Source organism: Corvus brachyrhynchos, unplaced genomic scaffold (genome assembly GCF_000691975.1).
Source record: "Corvus brachyrhynchos isolate BGI_N302 unplaced genomic scaffold, ASM69197v1 scaffold61, whole genome shotgun sequence".
NCBI classification, from domain to species: Eukaryota; Metazoa; Chordata; class Aves; order Passeriformes; family Corvidae; genus Corvus; species Corvus brachyrhynchos.
Window position 1 is genome coordinate 480402 of NW_008236478.1, and position 15640 is coordinate 496041.

Sequence of the window (15640 nt, forward strand, 5' to 3'; positions counted from 1 at the left end):
GAGCATGTATATATTCTTGAGTCTTTCATCTGCACTAAAGGACTGGGTTGGTGATCGGGTCAGGCCTATGCTCAGCAGAGTGATTCTTGGAATTAACAGGAATACAGAGACCAAAAGGCACAGCCAGGGCTCATCCAAGAGGATTAGTGCTCCACTCTGGCAGCACAGTAGCCTTAGGCCTTATTTTACTCTGTGAGGAATGGAGCAATAAAAGGGCCAGCAAGAGACAAGCAACTGAACTAAACAGCTGCTCTTCTTCCCTTCATCCCTATCTTCTCTCCTGCTTTTTCAGATTCGAAAGAGAAGCAAAGCATGCCGTGGAGGCCTGTGGGAAAATGATGTTCTAGTATCTATCAATGGGAAGTCATGTGCTGGCCTGTCCCATGCTAATGCCATGCAGATCATCGATTCGTCCAACGGCATGCTCAACATCCGCGTGAAAAGGTAACCTGCTCCCAAGTGCCAGTGCTGTGACAGTGCAGACAGTAGGGTGGTTTCATCCAGCACAGCAGCTATCCACATCCAGCAGAAAGAAGGCACGCAGGAAGCCTTTGGTTTCGCCATACTGCAAGGTGTACTAGGAGGACTTACCCATGCCCTAACATGGCTAACATGTGGCATCTCAATGTTTTGCCCTGTCTCTGTGCTGTTCTCCAGAATGCCTGGCCCTGGGGCTGAACTGAGCCCAGACATCCCTGTCCCTCAGGCTGAAGGGAAATGTTTGCAGTGTGAAGGCTATGCTGCAAAGAATGAGCTATTTAGTAACCAAGCAAGTAGATGCCAAAGAGGCAGTTCATCTCAGCAAGCAACAAGACACTCAGGTTCATTCTGGGTAAATAACTGTTCTCTAGAAATTGATTTGACTACACATTGAATAGTTAAGGCAAGACAAGATTACTGAAGTATTTATTACGGTGGGCTGTTGTAGTCCAACAGTCTGTAAACTGAGTGCCACAAAGATTAGAGGTGTGTGGCTGAGCCCCCTTTTTATGGGAAGAAATATCTGTGCCAGCCTCTCATTCAGGAGAATACTGGAGATCAGGCTCAAATTTAAGGACAAAAAATAGTCCCAGTAATGTTCCTCATCGTCCCTGTGCTAAGTTAACCCAGTGCGTCAGTGCATGCTGGATGCGGCCCAAGCTATAAATGAATAATCCTATAAAGATGAAGGCAGCAAAGCTGTATGAGGTCCTAGCTAGTCCACACTACTGCCTAAACAGAAGTCACCCTCAGAAAATCAGGCCCTGGTGAAGGGGGCTGGAAGATATGATTTTTCTACGGTCCTGAAAAAATAGAGAGAGCACTGTGAGCAGTGGGGAGGGACAGCCATGCTGGTTGCTGTCATCTCTAAAGCAGGAGCAGGGGTGGGCAGTGCTCAGAGAAGGAAAGCCTGAGCATGTAGGATCTTCCTCTTGGCTTCAGAGAAAGTACCGGTGCCTTCTGATGTGCTTGCTCTATACCGTAGCTGTGATTAAGTGGGATGAGTAAGTTTTATACGAGCTGTCCAGAATAGCTCCTGGTCCCTTGCCAAAGCCTTATCTCACACCACTGGAGCCTATCTGCAGCCAACAGGTGCCTGGGCAAATTCTAATGGGTCAAATTCAGCACACTTTGAATTAATAAAGTGACAAAGGCAGGCTTCTCACAGCCCTCTGGATGGAGCCAACACTGGATGGTTTGGAAAGAATGTAATCAGTTGGCTCCCCTGGAGTAGTGGAGAAATCATCAAATATTGCTTTCTTGATCACATGTCTATTCCCACTTCATATTTATGTTCCCAGAGAAAACACCAATCTTTCCTGTTCCGAAAGGAGAGGTAGCTGGATGACTCTGGAGTATCTGTATTTCAGAAAAAGAGGAAGGGACAGACACTGACCTGACAGTAGAGAACAAGAGAAACTGGCTTACAAGCAGTAATGCTTTTCAGTTACCTGGTCAAGTGTTTAAAGAAGAGGAGGGACTGTTCTGTTTTGCTTGTGGAACATTGAGGGTGCTACCCAGTGAGATTTCATAATGGCAAATAGTATTAAAAAAATAAACCACCAGAGAAATTCTCCCACCCTAAGCTTCCACAAAGGTTTGCATTTGACATAGATTTTTCACAGTTTAGAATTGGGATACAAGTAATGAGTTCCACAGCTTTACAGAGGCAATGCTGTCTGCTTGGCTTCATGGTATGCATATTCAGAAGGCAAATACTTAGGACTCCTTTATAGCTCTTATAAGCCTTGGTGACCCTGACAAGAGAAGGAACAAGTTCCCTGCTCCATCTGTGTGGGCTGGAGTCAAACTGCCATTGAAATCCAGACTCACTCTTGAGGAGAGGGAAGACAGAGTAGGCTCTTTTCCTGTTAGCACAGCCAATTCTGCTTCCCTCTGGAAGCCAGCAGTAGGGTTGACTGCACCAGTCTGCCTGCACCTACTCCAGTCATCCTTCCAGATGTCTTAGAGGCTTGAAGTTGGTATGTCTAAGCCAAAGGCAAATGCCACCATGGATTGGGCTCGCCAGCATGACTGCATATGGTAATCAAAACCCAGGCACTGGTAGCTAGCTTGTGAAGCAGTCCAACAGGGAGCAGGCTAAATATTAGAGTGGTCTCCTACCACTGGATACCAGAGTCCTATCCCCAAAAAACACTTGGGCCTTCATATCCTAAGTATTTTCTATTTACTCCCATGCAGAGGTCAGGGCAAACAAATAGCACTGACTTCTTTGGTGCCCAGTCTGAACTAAAGCAGTTTGGGAGTGCCAAGATCTGCAGGGCTGACACAGTCTCAGCTGCAGGAGCAGCTGGAGTGCAGTGTGATAGCTGAGCCCCAGCCGTTCTCTGCTGACAAGCTGCAGGCTGAGGGGTAGTCACACTGTCCTGGGGAATGCTTGCTATGCAGGAATTCATCTCTCCAGGAGAAATGCCTGGGGAGCTGATTAAGCTTGGTAGATTTTTTATGGTTTTAGAGCATTCTGACTTTTGAGTGCTTAACACCTAGTTTCCATAGAGTCATGAAGCAGAAAATCAGAATGAGAGCATGTAGCTGATGTCAGAGATGAGTCTGTCCTTGGCACCTACACTTCAGGTGTCTGTACCACCTGAAAAACACCTGTAACACCATCTCAATCCATAGCCCTCTCTCATGTCAGGGTTTCTTTCCAGCTTAGCCACACAAACCAGACCTCGCTCACCACTTTTCCTTTTCCCCACAGGATAGTTGGTGGGGACCAGACTGGTCCAAGGCTCCAGCGTTCCCCTTCTCCAGGGCAGCATGTGCTCTCTCCACCATCCCTGCTCAGCCCCCCGGCACAGTTACTCAGCTCTGAACCAGCAGGAGCCCCAGCCACTGCACGGCCCTCACAGCCACGGAGGTCACAGAGGCACCTGGAGAGCCTCACGTCCCCACCGGACAGTGAGGCCTACTATGGTGAGACAGACAGTGATGCTGACAACGTGGCACAGGAGAAGCACCGCCGGGCTCGCAAGAAGAGCCCACGCTCGCCACCTGACAGCACCACCAGCAGGGCAGATGCACCTCAGGACGAGGTGTCCCTGTCCGAACAGAGTGGCTACGAGAGCATGCCGGAGGCTGCTGCGCAGGGGGGAGCAGAGCTGGCCAGCTCCAGCGGGGTGGCCAAGAGGGAGATTGTCTGCCTGCCTGGCAGTCGCACAGACACTCCATTCTCAGACAGCGAGGGACAGTTGCGGCCACCGTCAACAGAGGGACGGGAGCCTTCTCCAGAGGCGATGCTCCTGCCCCATGCCACCAAGGCTATTCAAGCAGAACGCCATCTCATCCCCATGGTGGGGCCAGTGGAACATCCGGTTGATGAAGACCTAACCACCACGTATGCAGAGAAAGCCAAGCAGGCCAGTAAGTCCTCTAAACTGCCATTCACCCATGCCTTTTTCTTGTGCTGGATCTCCTTCCAAAAGCCTTATTTCTGCAAATATAATGTGGGTTAGCTCCTCTAGCTTGCAAAGGAGCAGAGTCACATCAGACCTGCAGAGACCAGGGCTTCCTACTGCAGCTTTGGCACTGGGGTCTACCTCACCCAAGACATCCTAAGAAACAGATAAGAGAAAGTGTCTGGGGTCAGGAGTCTGGGAGTCACTCATAGAGGCTGCAGCCATACAACCAGCTGTGCTGTAGCACCTCTATGTCCTGGAAAAAGGATGGAGGTCATTGTTTTCTTCAGCACTTTGGGCTAAGAAGACTCAGATGACATGATGGTGTCAGGAAAGAACTTGGAGGTTAAATTTCCCTGGCTTTACAGAAGTCTTATGGCAGCTCAGTTTGTTCCTTAGCTACCTGTGTGTCAAGCACAGAACTCTCATTTCAAGAGGCTCCCAAGGAGTGCTCTGTTCAGTGTAGCTCTCCATGGGCACAGAGGCATGCAGTATTACATAATTAAGGACTGATGAAAGATAATTTGCAGACAGCAATACCCGCAAAAGAGTCTTGTCAGTAACAGATTTATTTCTCTCACCCTGTCCAGCTCAAGGAGGGACTCCTCTGCATCAATTTTCCCTGCAGGTACTCAGTCCAACAAGGGTGCCCATGTCTGGCAGAAGCTGGTGAGTTCAGGTAGAATTTATAACTTTTTAGGTGTTGGCAGTGGAGGGTTGCCAGCAAGGACAGGCAGGAGTTGGTAAATCAGCTCTTGAAACAGTTCCTTGTAGTGCCATCCCTGACAGTCAAGACCTTGCCATGTGGAATAAAGTACTGAAAAATGTAGTGTAGTATATGGGTGATGGACCTGAAGTGACCTTAATTGTGAATATCTTTCCTGGTTTCTGCTACACATGGAGTATTTCAAGCCCAGATATGAGCGTAGAACAAGGTATTATCTGATTTCAGAGTTGTGATCTATCTCATAATATTAAAAACAAGGTAATCATAAACTTATTTTCATATACGTACCTCAGTGTGTAGTATGACAGACTACTTTACATTACTCTGAGCCTAGAAATAAAGCAGGTTTTTAAAAAATGGCTTAGGGACAGAACGGAAAATGGAGAGACACAGAAAAGTTACTAGACTGAATCAGAAAGAAAACGTGGATTCTAATTTCTGATCTTCTGCTTCAAATGCAAAAACATTTTACCCAGGCCAGATAATACTGCAAGGCAATTATTAAACCTCTCTTTTCCTTGGGCTAAATATTCTTTTATCTGTTCTGCCTAAGGACTCCTTTAGAGGTAACTTTCAAACCTAGGTGCTTCCTTCAGACAGGGCACTGTCCTACTTCTCTTTCCAGTCTTAAGAGGAGAGGCTCAGTTGGGTCCCTTAGGTCTTGCTCTGCTGGGCACTGGACCTGACCTGATGCCTTGTTCTACTTCTTCCTAGTCTTTAGCACTCATTTTCCTTAGGACAGGAAAGAAATCAGTAATTTCAGCCTCCCTGAAGATGAAGCTATTTTTTCTCCCTTTGAATAATGTGCAAGCATGAGCTGAATGTTGAGAAAGGCATGTTCAGCTGCTCCCTGCCACCTGATAGTTCTAGCAGTGGAAGAGCAATTGCTTTACATCAAGACTTATTTCCATGGACGGCATCACTACAGAGGGATCCCAGGAAAGCTACGTATTTAATTCAGAGCATTTCTGATGGCTAGATAATATCCCATGGCAGGAGATGATGCAACAATATTGCCAGCTGGAGTTAGGGTTCCCAGAAGCACTGCAGAATGAGGTAGTATTTTATTCTCCTATTACTCCTTCACTGCTCACCCTCTTTTTGGTTTATGTTTGGCCATGGGTGTCTTTCTGTAGGAGTTACTCTGCCAGGGATGGTAACTCACATCACATCATCTTTTCTTGGGTTAGGGATCTTGTCAGTAAATGAGAAGGCAAAATTCTGCATCCTGATCATGCTGCAGCACAGCAACCATAAAAACAAAAGTCGGTTTCAGCAGCCAGTGACTGTGAAGGAAGGAAGCAAGTGAGGAGGGAGGGAAGGTGTTCATTACATGGTCAACAGAGCTAAAGAACACCCCTACCTAGAATAAACACAGGAATAAACACAGGTGGATGGGAGACTGCTGAGCTCCACTGGCTTCATGGGAGGCTGCTTGCAGAGAAGCTGTGGACTGGAATGGGAGGACACCCAAGTGCAGGGGAACTTGCCCTACAAGTAAAAAACTTTAGTCTGTATCACTACCCAGTGGCTTCTATGCACCCTGGTGTTTTGCTCAGTGGGGTAAGAGAACAGCCAGTAAACAGGGACTCTGCTGTATTTTAAATGAACTATCGAACAGTGATGTTTGTGAACAGCCAATATTTTGCCTAATCTGTAGAAACAAAAGTATGAATTTGTTTTCTTCCCACTAAAACTGTAACTTGCTCTTTTTAGAGAGATGATTAATCCCTGGGGAAACTGGGGATCTTTAGGCCCTCAGTTTGTCATCACTATAAAGGGCCAAGCTAAGTCCCTTTCTGAGATCATTTAAGTGCCACTTGCACAGAGCAGAAGAAGAGGAAGAGATAGAAAGACAAAAAATACAAATTAAAATATATGTCAGTTTCAGGAGTTTAGCAGAAAGCGGGAGCTTGTGGCAGGGAGAATCAGACTGTAGTTGTCACAAGTAATTGCAAGTGAGGTTTTTTGGTTCTCCATAGGTCCTGCAGTGTCCTTCTCTTCTCACCCCACTATCAGAGGCTTGGGATCCATCTGTAGCCAGGGTTGCTTCTTCTCAGCCACCTGTGCTCTCTGAGGTTCACTGTATTTTCACCCCCATCCTAAACCATCTCACAGGACAAAAGGCTCAGCATTTCTCACAACTGGAAATACAAATTGTTAGCAGAGGATAGACATACCAGGATAGCAGTCTATTCCTAACTTGCTATCACACTGTGTCAGTGCAAGAAGTGCTTCAAAATATCTTAATTTAAACTTATCTGCTGGACTATTTTTAGTTCGTAGGATTCAAGAGCCTCTCCATGTATGGTAGAGGAAGGGAGGGAAAACTGGGTGGGGAAATTTCCTCCTCTGCTTTATATGGGCCTGGCTGCCTGTGCAGAGTCATCAAAGTCACTACATTCCATATCAGAAAAGGAAATCCTTCTTGTTTAAAGCGGATGTACAGCAGCATCATTTGAAAAGATAGGATGCTTATAAATAAGTGGCCTATTCATTGGCAGGTCATAGAGATTACCTTCTCTAAGAGTGACTGCAGTCACATTTCTCTGCAGAGAGGGTGAGTGCAGCAAGCCATCTCTCAGCCTGTTACAACTGGTATAGGCCACAGGAGCTGTGAAGAAGATGAAGTATCTGAATGGTAGTTTGAACTTATTGCACCACATTTTCTATTTGGCTTTCAGCCTTGACAGTTGTAACTCTAATGATCACAGTTATGCGACTGTTAGCCTAACTTACCGGTTTTGTCATTCACTGCAGTCTAGGAGACCAAAAAGTTTAGGATAGTAGCCTTCTACTACTACATCCTACGTGCCTTAAAGTAAAATAGAAAACAATTCTGCTTAGACCAGGAGATTAAAATTAATTGCCTGAACTATTGATCTTACAGGAAGTCTGTATGAAGCAATGCTGAATCACCCTTGGCCCTTGCTACTCAGTGAGCAGCCAGCCATTAGGAAAACAAGGACAACAGCTTCCATGATTGAATCACAGATGGAGAGACTGATTTCATTTCAGCACATGAAACTGGAAATTGGCATCCGCTTGGGAAATCAGTTTCCATACACTCCAGTAGCAGTCCAGTTATATATGTTCGTTTAAGAAACCCCCTTAATAACTCACATTCAGCTTTGAATTCTGTGCCGCTTGAAAGGCATTTATTAAAGACTACCATGAGATAAACACCAGGTATCTAGAGCCCTCTTTCTCCATCTTTAGGCTTGAGTTTGACATTTGATCTTACTCCTTTGGTTTATGTCCTCTATGGAAAGCAGAGGTGATATTTTCAGGCTGATATATTAATTGGGCAGAAGACAGCGATTATAAACTACTGTTGTCTGTATTAGCTAGTGTGGATGAATTTTTCCCTCTTTCTCAAGTCATCTCAACAATTGTAACAAGTAATTGGCCATCTTCCTCAGGTATTCTTACTGGAGACCTCCAGTATCGTTCCCTCAGGCATCACCCTTGTCCAGCATTTCAATGAGGACGTTGTGGGTTGCAGCACTGGAAGTAAGGCTGATAGAGCTCTGCTCTGCTCCACCTTTGTACCTCACTGCAATCCTGCTGCCCCAGAGCCTGACAGAGACACAACTTTAGCTGAATGTGTGCTAGCTCAAGATAAATCTAGCTGCAGATAATATTCTCTGGGAGGGGAAAGATCTTTAGCATTTGAAGATGGATGGAGCAAAACTATGGGATCCCTAAAATGAAAAGCTATATACTCTCATTTGTCCTAGTATTTCTACTATATGAGAGATCATTTGAAGCATCTTTTTTTAAACTATCAGTTACTCAGACATTACTTCTATGTTATTATTGTCAGCACAGGGACTCTGACTCTGGGTCACAGTTCCTCAGACATGATCAGAGGTCATTTATCCTCCTGCTGCTGCTGAAGCAGTGTCAGAGTTCACTTCCAAGTGAACTGGGGCTTGCAGAGCCCCAGTTAGTGATTTTTTAAAACATGTTGTCACATATATTAATATAGCCTGTCCTTGCACATGCACTTCTACTCTGACTTAGGATGTGTAAAGCTGATGGGGAACAATGGGTTTAAACCAAAATTTTGCCAATAGTTCAGATCACAAAGGTGATTACAGCAATAATCACACTGAAACAACTACACATATAACTCCACAGACTATTTTAACCAAGCTGGTAGTTTTAGATTCCAGGGTTTTGAGAGCTGAGTTGAAAGAAAATGTAATGATGAAAGTGATGTGGGACAAGGCTGCTTACAAGGTTGGGACAAGTCTTCTCAGGGACAACACTGAAATTGTTTTGAGACAAAGTGATAGTGATGGACAAGGGAGAGGCATATAAGGACTTTGACAAGGAGTGATTAAACAACAGTCATTACTCAAGAGAAGTGAGAGAAAATTATAGCTAGGAAGGAGAAAACTGTCAACCTGGTAAATACTTGTTCTTCAGTTTCACTTAAACCCATCATAGGAAGGGACTGTAGTTTGCTGGGAAATGTGTAAAGCTTTACTGTCATCAGTATCTACCACTTATGTTAACTAAGAATCTAGCTCTTTGGTGAAAGAAACAGGAGCAGAAATGGGGGCGAGTAGATTCAGCATATCTTGATACACTGACTGTACTGAAAGGACAAGGCTGAGTCAGCTTCTCTGTAGAGGTCAAATGTAAGGAATTAATGAAAATCGTATCAGAATGGTCCCCAGTCCTTGCCAAGAACCTTGGAATAATGAAAAGGGTCTCAGGGAAAAAGACCAAGAACATACCCTTCTAATAGACATAGGCTCTGAGGATAAGAAAAAAAAAATCATTTAGCTTCAGTTAGTTGAATGAAGTAGTTCTTTTGTGCGTATTTGTAGAAATCAAAATGAACAGTAAAATCAATGTGGACTAATAAAAAGTAGAAAGAATCATTGACCTGCTCAGTAAGATAAGACTTCATGGCTGAAGGAATAATGTGAACACAGTATATATTGGCTTCTGTAAGATACCCGATACAGTTCCACATGACTTTTCCAATGAGAGAAATATGGATGAGATAGGACTGCCGTAAGGTGACCGCACAATTGGCTAAGAATAGAACAGAAAACATAACTATTAATGGTTCATGATGTCAGATGAGCTAACTGGCTAAGTTGGTAGTAGTGTTTCACTGGGCTTCTGAATCTAACAGGACTACCTCTATATTTTCACCCACAGAGCTTTAAACACTAATGTCAATCAAAGATCCTCTCCACCTCAATGTTATATGACTGGCAAGGAGACAGATGATAAAAAATCCCAACCCTCTTCTCTTCTGTCAGTGGATCTTGTCCTCTGGCTGCATCTAGACAGAACAAGCGATATGTGCTGTGGGGCACACCACAGCCCCAAAACTGCTATTATTCAAATCTGGAACCTAGCTGAGACACCTTGCAGCTTTTGTCTGGTTTTTCTTCCCAGAGAAACCCAGGTGTGTGGGGGACACAGGGGAGGGAGGGGGGTTACCTGGACTAAGGAGCTCAAAAATGATGCCAGGTACACTGCTATTGTCTTCCTATCTGCTTTTTCAGATACAGATTTCTGCTAGTGAAGCTTTGTAAATGTGGCTTGTTTCTCTGGGGTGTTGTACCTAGCAAGCAGTAACAGGAAATAGCAATAATACCATTTTCAATGGGTGTCCTGGGGATTCAGTGGAGATTGCTGTGTATTAATTGGCAGATGACATGACACATGGAAGGTATATAGTTGTCTCATGAATGGCTAGAAGTTTTAATGTAGTAGGAGCTTGAACTGTTGTAGAAAAGGACTAAAATCAACTGGTTAATGAGACCGTACAGCAACTGCTAGAGGATTAATCAAGTCCACATACTGAGATGGTGAGCATATACTTGTCTGTATTACTGGAGTAGATGTTGGATACACTGAAAGACAAAGAGATGATCAGTCAGTGGTATCCTGCTGTCAGACATCAAGAAATTTGGTAAGCAGCAGAATTAGCAGATCCTGGCATCCTTTATGTTTTGTATGTTATATCTCATTCTCTCATGTCTAGTAAATGCAAATCTGTCTGATGTCTGTCTCTCACATTCAAAATGAGAAAGCATGTGTGTATGTTCTCCAGTTTTGGATGCCTAATTAAGACTGCACTCGGGCTTCTCGCTTCTTACGGTGGGGTCTCTCTCCTCTGTTGAGCCTCTTATTTCCAAGTAAACTTTTAGGAGCATTGTATCTTTGTGACTTCAGACTCTTAAAATTAGCAAATGGACTCAAAAGCTATTAGCATGAAATGGGTAAGATCAAAAGATGTGCAGCATTGACTGCATAAACCTTTCATAGGGAATTGGGCTAAAACCGCAAAAGACAGATTCACTAATGGATTCAACAGGTGCTGTCCTGGCAAAAGAAAGTTCTCCTTTGGGAGAAGACTATGTAGGGAATATCCAGGGCCAAAGTGTGAGCTGTCAGCCCAGAAAAACTGGCCTTGTGTGCTACCTTTTGCACTGAGGACACTTCCATCCAGCTCAGAAAGAAAGGAAAACTGTCACCCAAGTGAGGGAGATTTTTTCAAGTGAACAAGCTATTCAAGTCTCCAGAAGGATACCATGAGACTAAGATATTGCAGCCATGCACAGGTAGGTCTCCACACCCTCTCTGCCTAACAGAGCTCTCCAATAGCAGTATGGTTAAAAATGGTCAAAAATCTACAAAATGACTGGGCATGTTTTTTCACCTGGGCTGTCAACTCACCTTCAGAAAAGCCTGATTTGTGTTTTTCCAAAACCAGGAGATTACAGTGGGGCAGTGTCTCACTGGCACACTTAAAATCACTAGCCATTCAAGAAGAAACAGTGGTTTGACAAGTATTTAGCTATTTAACCTCGGATACATGCTAAAGTGTTGCAGACTTGAGTAGGACTGTAGCATTTGTCTGTAGCATCCTAAATTGGAGCTGAAGCCATATCTGTGTTGTATATTATGCACAGGTTATGTGATGGAAGTGTGCAAATATCCAAGAATGAGAAATTTCCTATCCCAAGAGTTTTACCTTTACTTTGAAGTAAAAGAATATATATGCCTCTGCTTAACTGTTTGCAATTTAAATACTGATCAAAGTTTTAAAGGTTGAAACTTTCAACAGGGAAATACTTAGAAGGTCAATATAACCCACCCAAATCTCATTTGAAAGGACTTCAGGTATGTAAAGTATGAGACGTCTGTAGCCTCTTATGACTTACTGAGATATTTGCAACATTAGCCATGGAAAAATGACCTTGTCTAACATAAATAGCTGGAAGAACAAAATTCGAGGTGACCCCATCTGAAAAAAGCAGTTGACAAGTAGCATTTCATCACAGAGGAACAGGCTCTTTATCTATGGAAGTAGCAGAGTTCTTATTTTCTATAGTAATCGCTTTTCTAGAATTTGATCTTGGTAATAAAATTACCATTGTTTGTTTCCTAGAGAACAAGAACAGTATCTGACATCATGGAAGCCTGCTTGTTCAGTAGCTTGCCTGGGCATACATTAAAATGCTTTCTTTTAATAAGGCCTGATCTTGAGAAGATTTATACTTTTTACACTTCTCTTTACTGTAATTAGTAACAAAAATAATTTCACTTCAGTGAAACTTAGTTAAGAGGAAAATCTTCGTAGGCTTTGCTTAATAGAAATTTTTCCTTTTTGTAGATTTTTTTCCAACAGAATTCAGTGTGAACATGAAATAAGTGCTTTAGAAGTTAACAAAAAGTCTTCTATAGAAGTTATTCAACACACCAACAGAATTTATGAGAATTTTATAACCCTTCCTTTTACTCTTTTATCTATTCCATTTGAATGTTCTCACTAGAGACAGAGCTGTATTTTCATTCCAAAGGTATGTATCAATATTACAAGCCTTCCCCAAAGAGACATATATATACATATATCCCTATATGTGTAAATGTTCATCATGAAAGAGACTGAACCACTTTCATTGCTCTTGCTCTAAGAACCTCTGCATGAGGCATGACAGGTCTCTCTACAGCAATGTTGCCTTGCGGGAGTTGTCTTCTTGGCATGCAGCGATGGCTACTGGATTTCAGGAGGTATGGCCAGACCTTCATTTTTCCAGACTCTCTAACACTGGAGATAATCTGCCAAGGCTACACAGTTGCTAAGGCTGGGGCTGCTGGGAGGGAGAATCATGGGACAGTATCCCTTGGCTACAGCTCTGGGATTGTCTGACAGGAGCTATTGCTTGAGTACAGAAAGGAGCAGTAAGACAGGACCTAGATAAAGTGTGAAGAGATGCTGAGCAGGCCACACCAGCAGAGATTTGCAGACTCCCAGCACCATCTATTCCCTTCCTTCCCATCCACCACAGTCCTCACTATCAGCATCTCATCTTTCAACACCTCTCAGTCTCCAGTGCTGGAGCTCCAAATGGTGCTGCCAAAACACCACTCCCTGGTTTTCAAACACTCCATCACCCTCCCTGGGCACAGCCATGTTTTCAGTGTAGGTAACAGCCTCTGCTGTTTTAATTCAGCTAAACAACTTCACTGCAGGCATCCAGGATCCCGATGCTCCTCTGTTAAATGTTGCTCAGTCTTGTACACAACAGAAGTCTAAATCATGGACTGGTTCTCTTCAGACGTGGAAGAAAGTTGATATACACAGGAAATTAAAGCCTCTGCTGTCTCTTTTCTTCCTAATGTTTACCTACCTGGAGCTGAGTGCTCTCTGAGGTTTTCAGGCAACTAAAGTTATTTTCCTCCTGTGCAGGTTTCTTCTGCCTGTCAATGTTGGACATGCACACTGTGTTAGCTTCATCTCTTTGAAGGGCTCTTTGGCACAGAAATGCTGGACATCAGGGTATTGGTAGCACTAACTTGAAGCTTGTACCTTTCTAACCTGAAGCTTGCATCACAGAAGCTGTGAGAATATAGAGTAGATTTTCTTTTCTTAAAATAAAAAAGGGGAGTTTCTCCTTACAGGGAGTACAGGGTGGGGGAAAGAATAAGGGTGTTTAAGTGCCAGGTGACAATGTCCATCACACTGCTCAGTGATGAAGCTATGAAGACAAAAATAGACAGAGTGACCTCATGGCTTTCAGCAGCAATGCCTACGAGACAAAAGAGAGGCTTTAAAAGGCTTGTGGACTGATAGCAAAGAGCTTGGACATCTCAGAGTTTTGGTTCTGCTCCAGGAGGAGACTGCTCTGCTCCTCTCTCATTGCCTCTCTTTCTGTTTATGGGGAGTTGTGAATTAAACGGGCTTTGTGACATGCCCAGTTCTCCAGGTCTGGACTCTACTTTCTCAAGCTTGGATCAGCCTTATGCAGGTACAGATGTCTCTTTTCTTTTCTTTTCTTTTCTTTTCTTTTCTTTTCTTTTCTTTTCTTTTCTTTTCTTTTCTTTTCTTTTCTTTTCTTTTCTTTTCTTTTCTTTTCTTTTCTTTTCTTTTCTTTTCTTTTCTTTTCTTTTCTTTTCTTTTCTTTTCTTTTCTTTTCTTTTCTTTTCTTTTCTTTTCTTTTCTTTTCTTTTCTTTTCTTTTCTTTTCTTTTCTTTTCTTTTCTTTTCTTTTCTTTTCTTTTCTTTTCTTTTCTTTTCTTTTCTTTTCTTTTCTTTTCTCCTCTTCTCTTCTCTTCTCTTCTCTTCTCTTCTCTTCTCTTCTGCTCTTTACCTTCTACAAGTCATCTTAGGAATATTTCTCTTTCTGTTTTTTCTTAATATGTTGTGGAAGATTGTAACTTGACTAGCATGACCATTTTTCTGTTGGGAGGACTGGTGTAATTAATCATGTGCTTTAGCCTTTGATGGGGAGAAAAGTAGGAAGAAGAGAAGAGGAAGGTGAGAAGCAGGTCCCAGAGGGCCCTACTTGCCAGCTCCTTCAGAGCACAGGTCAGTTCAGAGAAACTTTCTAGGGAAGTTGTACATGGATCCTAATGCTGAGCCAGGACTACAAGCTGGTGGAGTTAAAGCCAAGACCATCTACTGTTATGTTTTCTCTGACAGTATTTGCTAGCCCAGACTTTAGAGTTGGCACTTCCATGGTACTCTGCTGTCAGAAAGGGCTCTGCAGACATCACTTTGGATGGTGTAGCTCCCTAGCTGTTAGCTCCTGACACTAGAAATCCTCCTGTGAGTCACTCAGGCCAGAGTTTAAATATTCTGCATTTGACTAAGATTCTGTGGTGCTGCTCTTTCTCCTTATAAATTTGGAAGCAAAATACCACCAGGTGAGGTGTAGTAGCTTGTAGCAAGGTTGTTTGTAGCAACTTCCCTTATTTCTTCCATTGTCAACAACCTCTAGAGACACAGGTATGCAGATTTGTAAATGAAGTGGGCAGACCTTCTGGGACGGTAGTTTGTTTCCATCATGGAGAGCAGGTCTTTGAGGGCAAGTCTGTGACAGCCCTGAAGAACACTAAATCTACACAAAAACCTGAACACTACTTCAGCGTTGGTTCAGCAAGGTGGAGTCATTCTGTAAGGAAAGTTTTGCAGAGAGCCTTCACTTTGCAAATGCAAGTACAAATAGTGAGCAATTTCAGCATTGCTTTTCCTGTTTCCAGTTCTGGGTGCAAAGGAGAGGAATGGACTGTGCATCCACATGAGGTGATCTCAAACTGCAGAAGGCCCCTTGCTGAAATCCCAAAGCAGTAGCATGTGCTATGGAATGGCTGCAAACTTTGAGAGCTTCATGGAAGGATGACTGCTTTGCAAATCAACATTTGATTTTCAGCCTGGGCTGGGAGAGAGAAGCTCTTTCTGCTGTGGTCACACTGATGCAACAACTGTCTAGCCTAGAAAGGTTTTGGGAGACTGTATCCCTCAGGAAAACTAGTAAACTTCTTAACAAAGCTCCCTGTGCCCCACTGTAGGTGACTTTGCCACATTAGCAGGTTCCCACTGAATGAATGCTTTGTGATAGAATGATCAGAAGTGGCATCCTGAGAGGACTGAGCAGCTTCCATCATCTCTTGAGCTAATGCCATCCCTCAGCACTGCCTTGCACCTCTCCTCTCCTCTCCTCTCCTCTCCTCTCCTCTCCTCTCCTCTCCTCTCC

The 15640-nt window shown here is 43.6% G+C and overlaps 1 protein-coding gene across 1 annotated transcript in view; it reads left to right on the plus strand.

The window, feature by feature from the left end:
• The window catches only part of SYNPO2L (synaptopodin 2 like), a 32550-nt gene that overhangs the window by 13203 nt on the left and 3707 nt on the right, over positions 1 to 15640 (plus strand). The window contains exons 2-3 of the mRNA XM_008643712.2: positions 293 to 444; positions 3203 to 3864. Of these exons, the coding sequence (XP_008641934.1) occupies positions 293 to 444; positions 3203 to 3864 (814 nt within the window). The remainder of the gene's footprint in view (positions 1 to 292; positions 445 to 3202; positions 3865 to 15640) is intronic.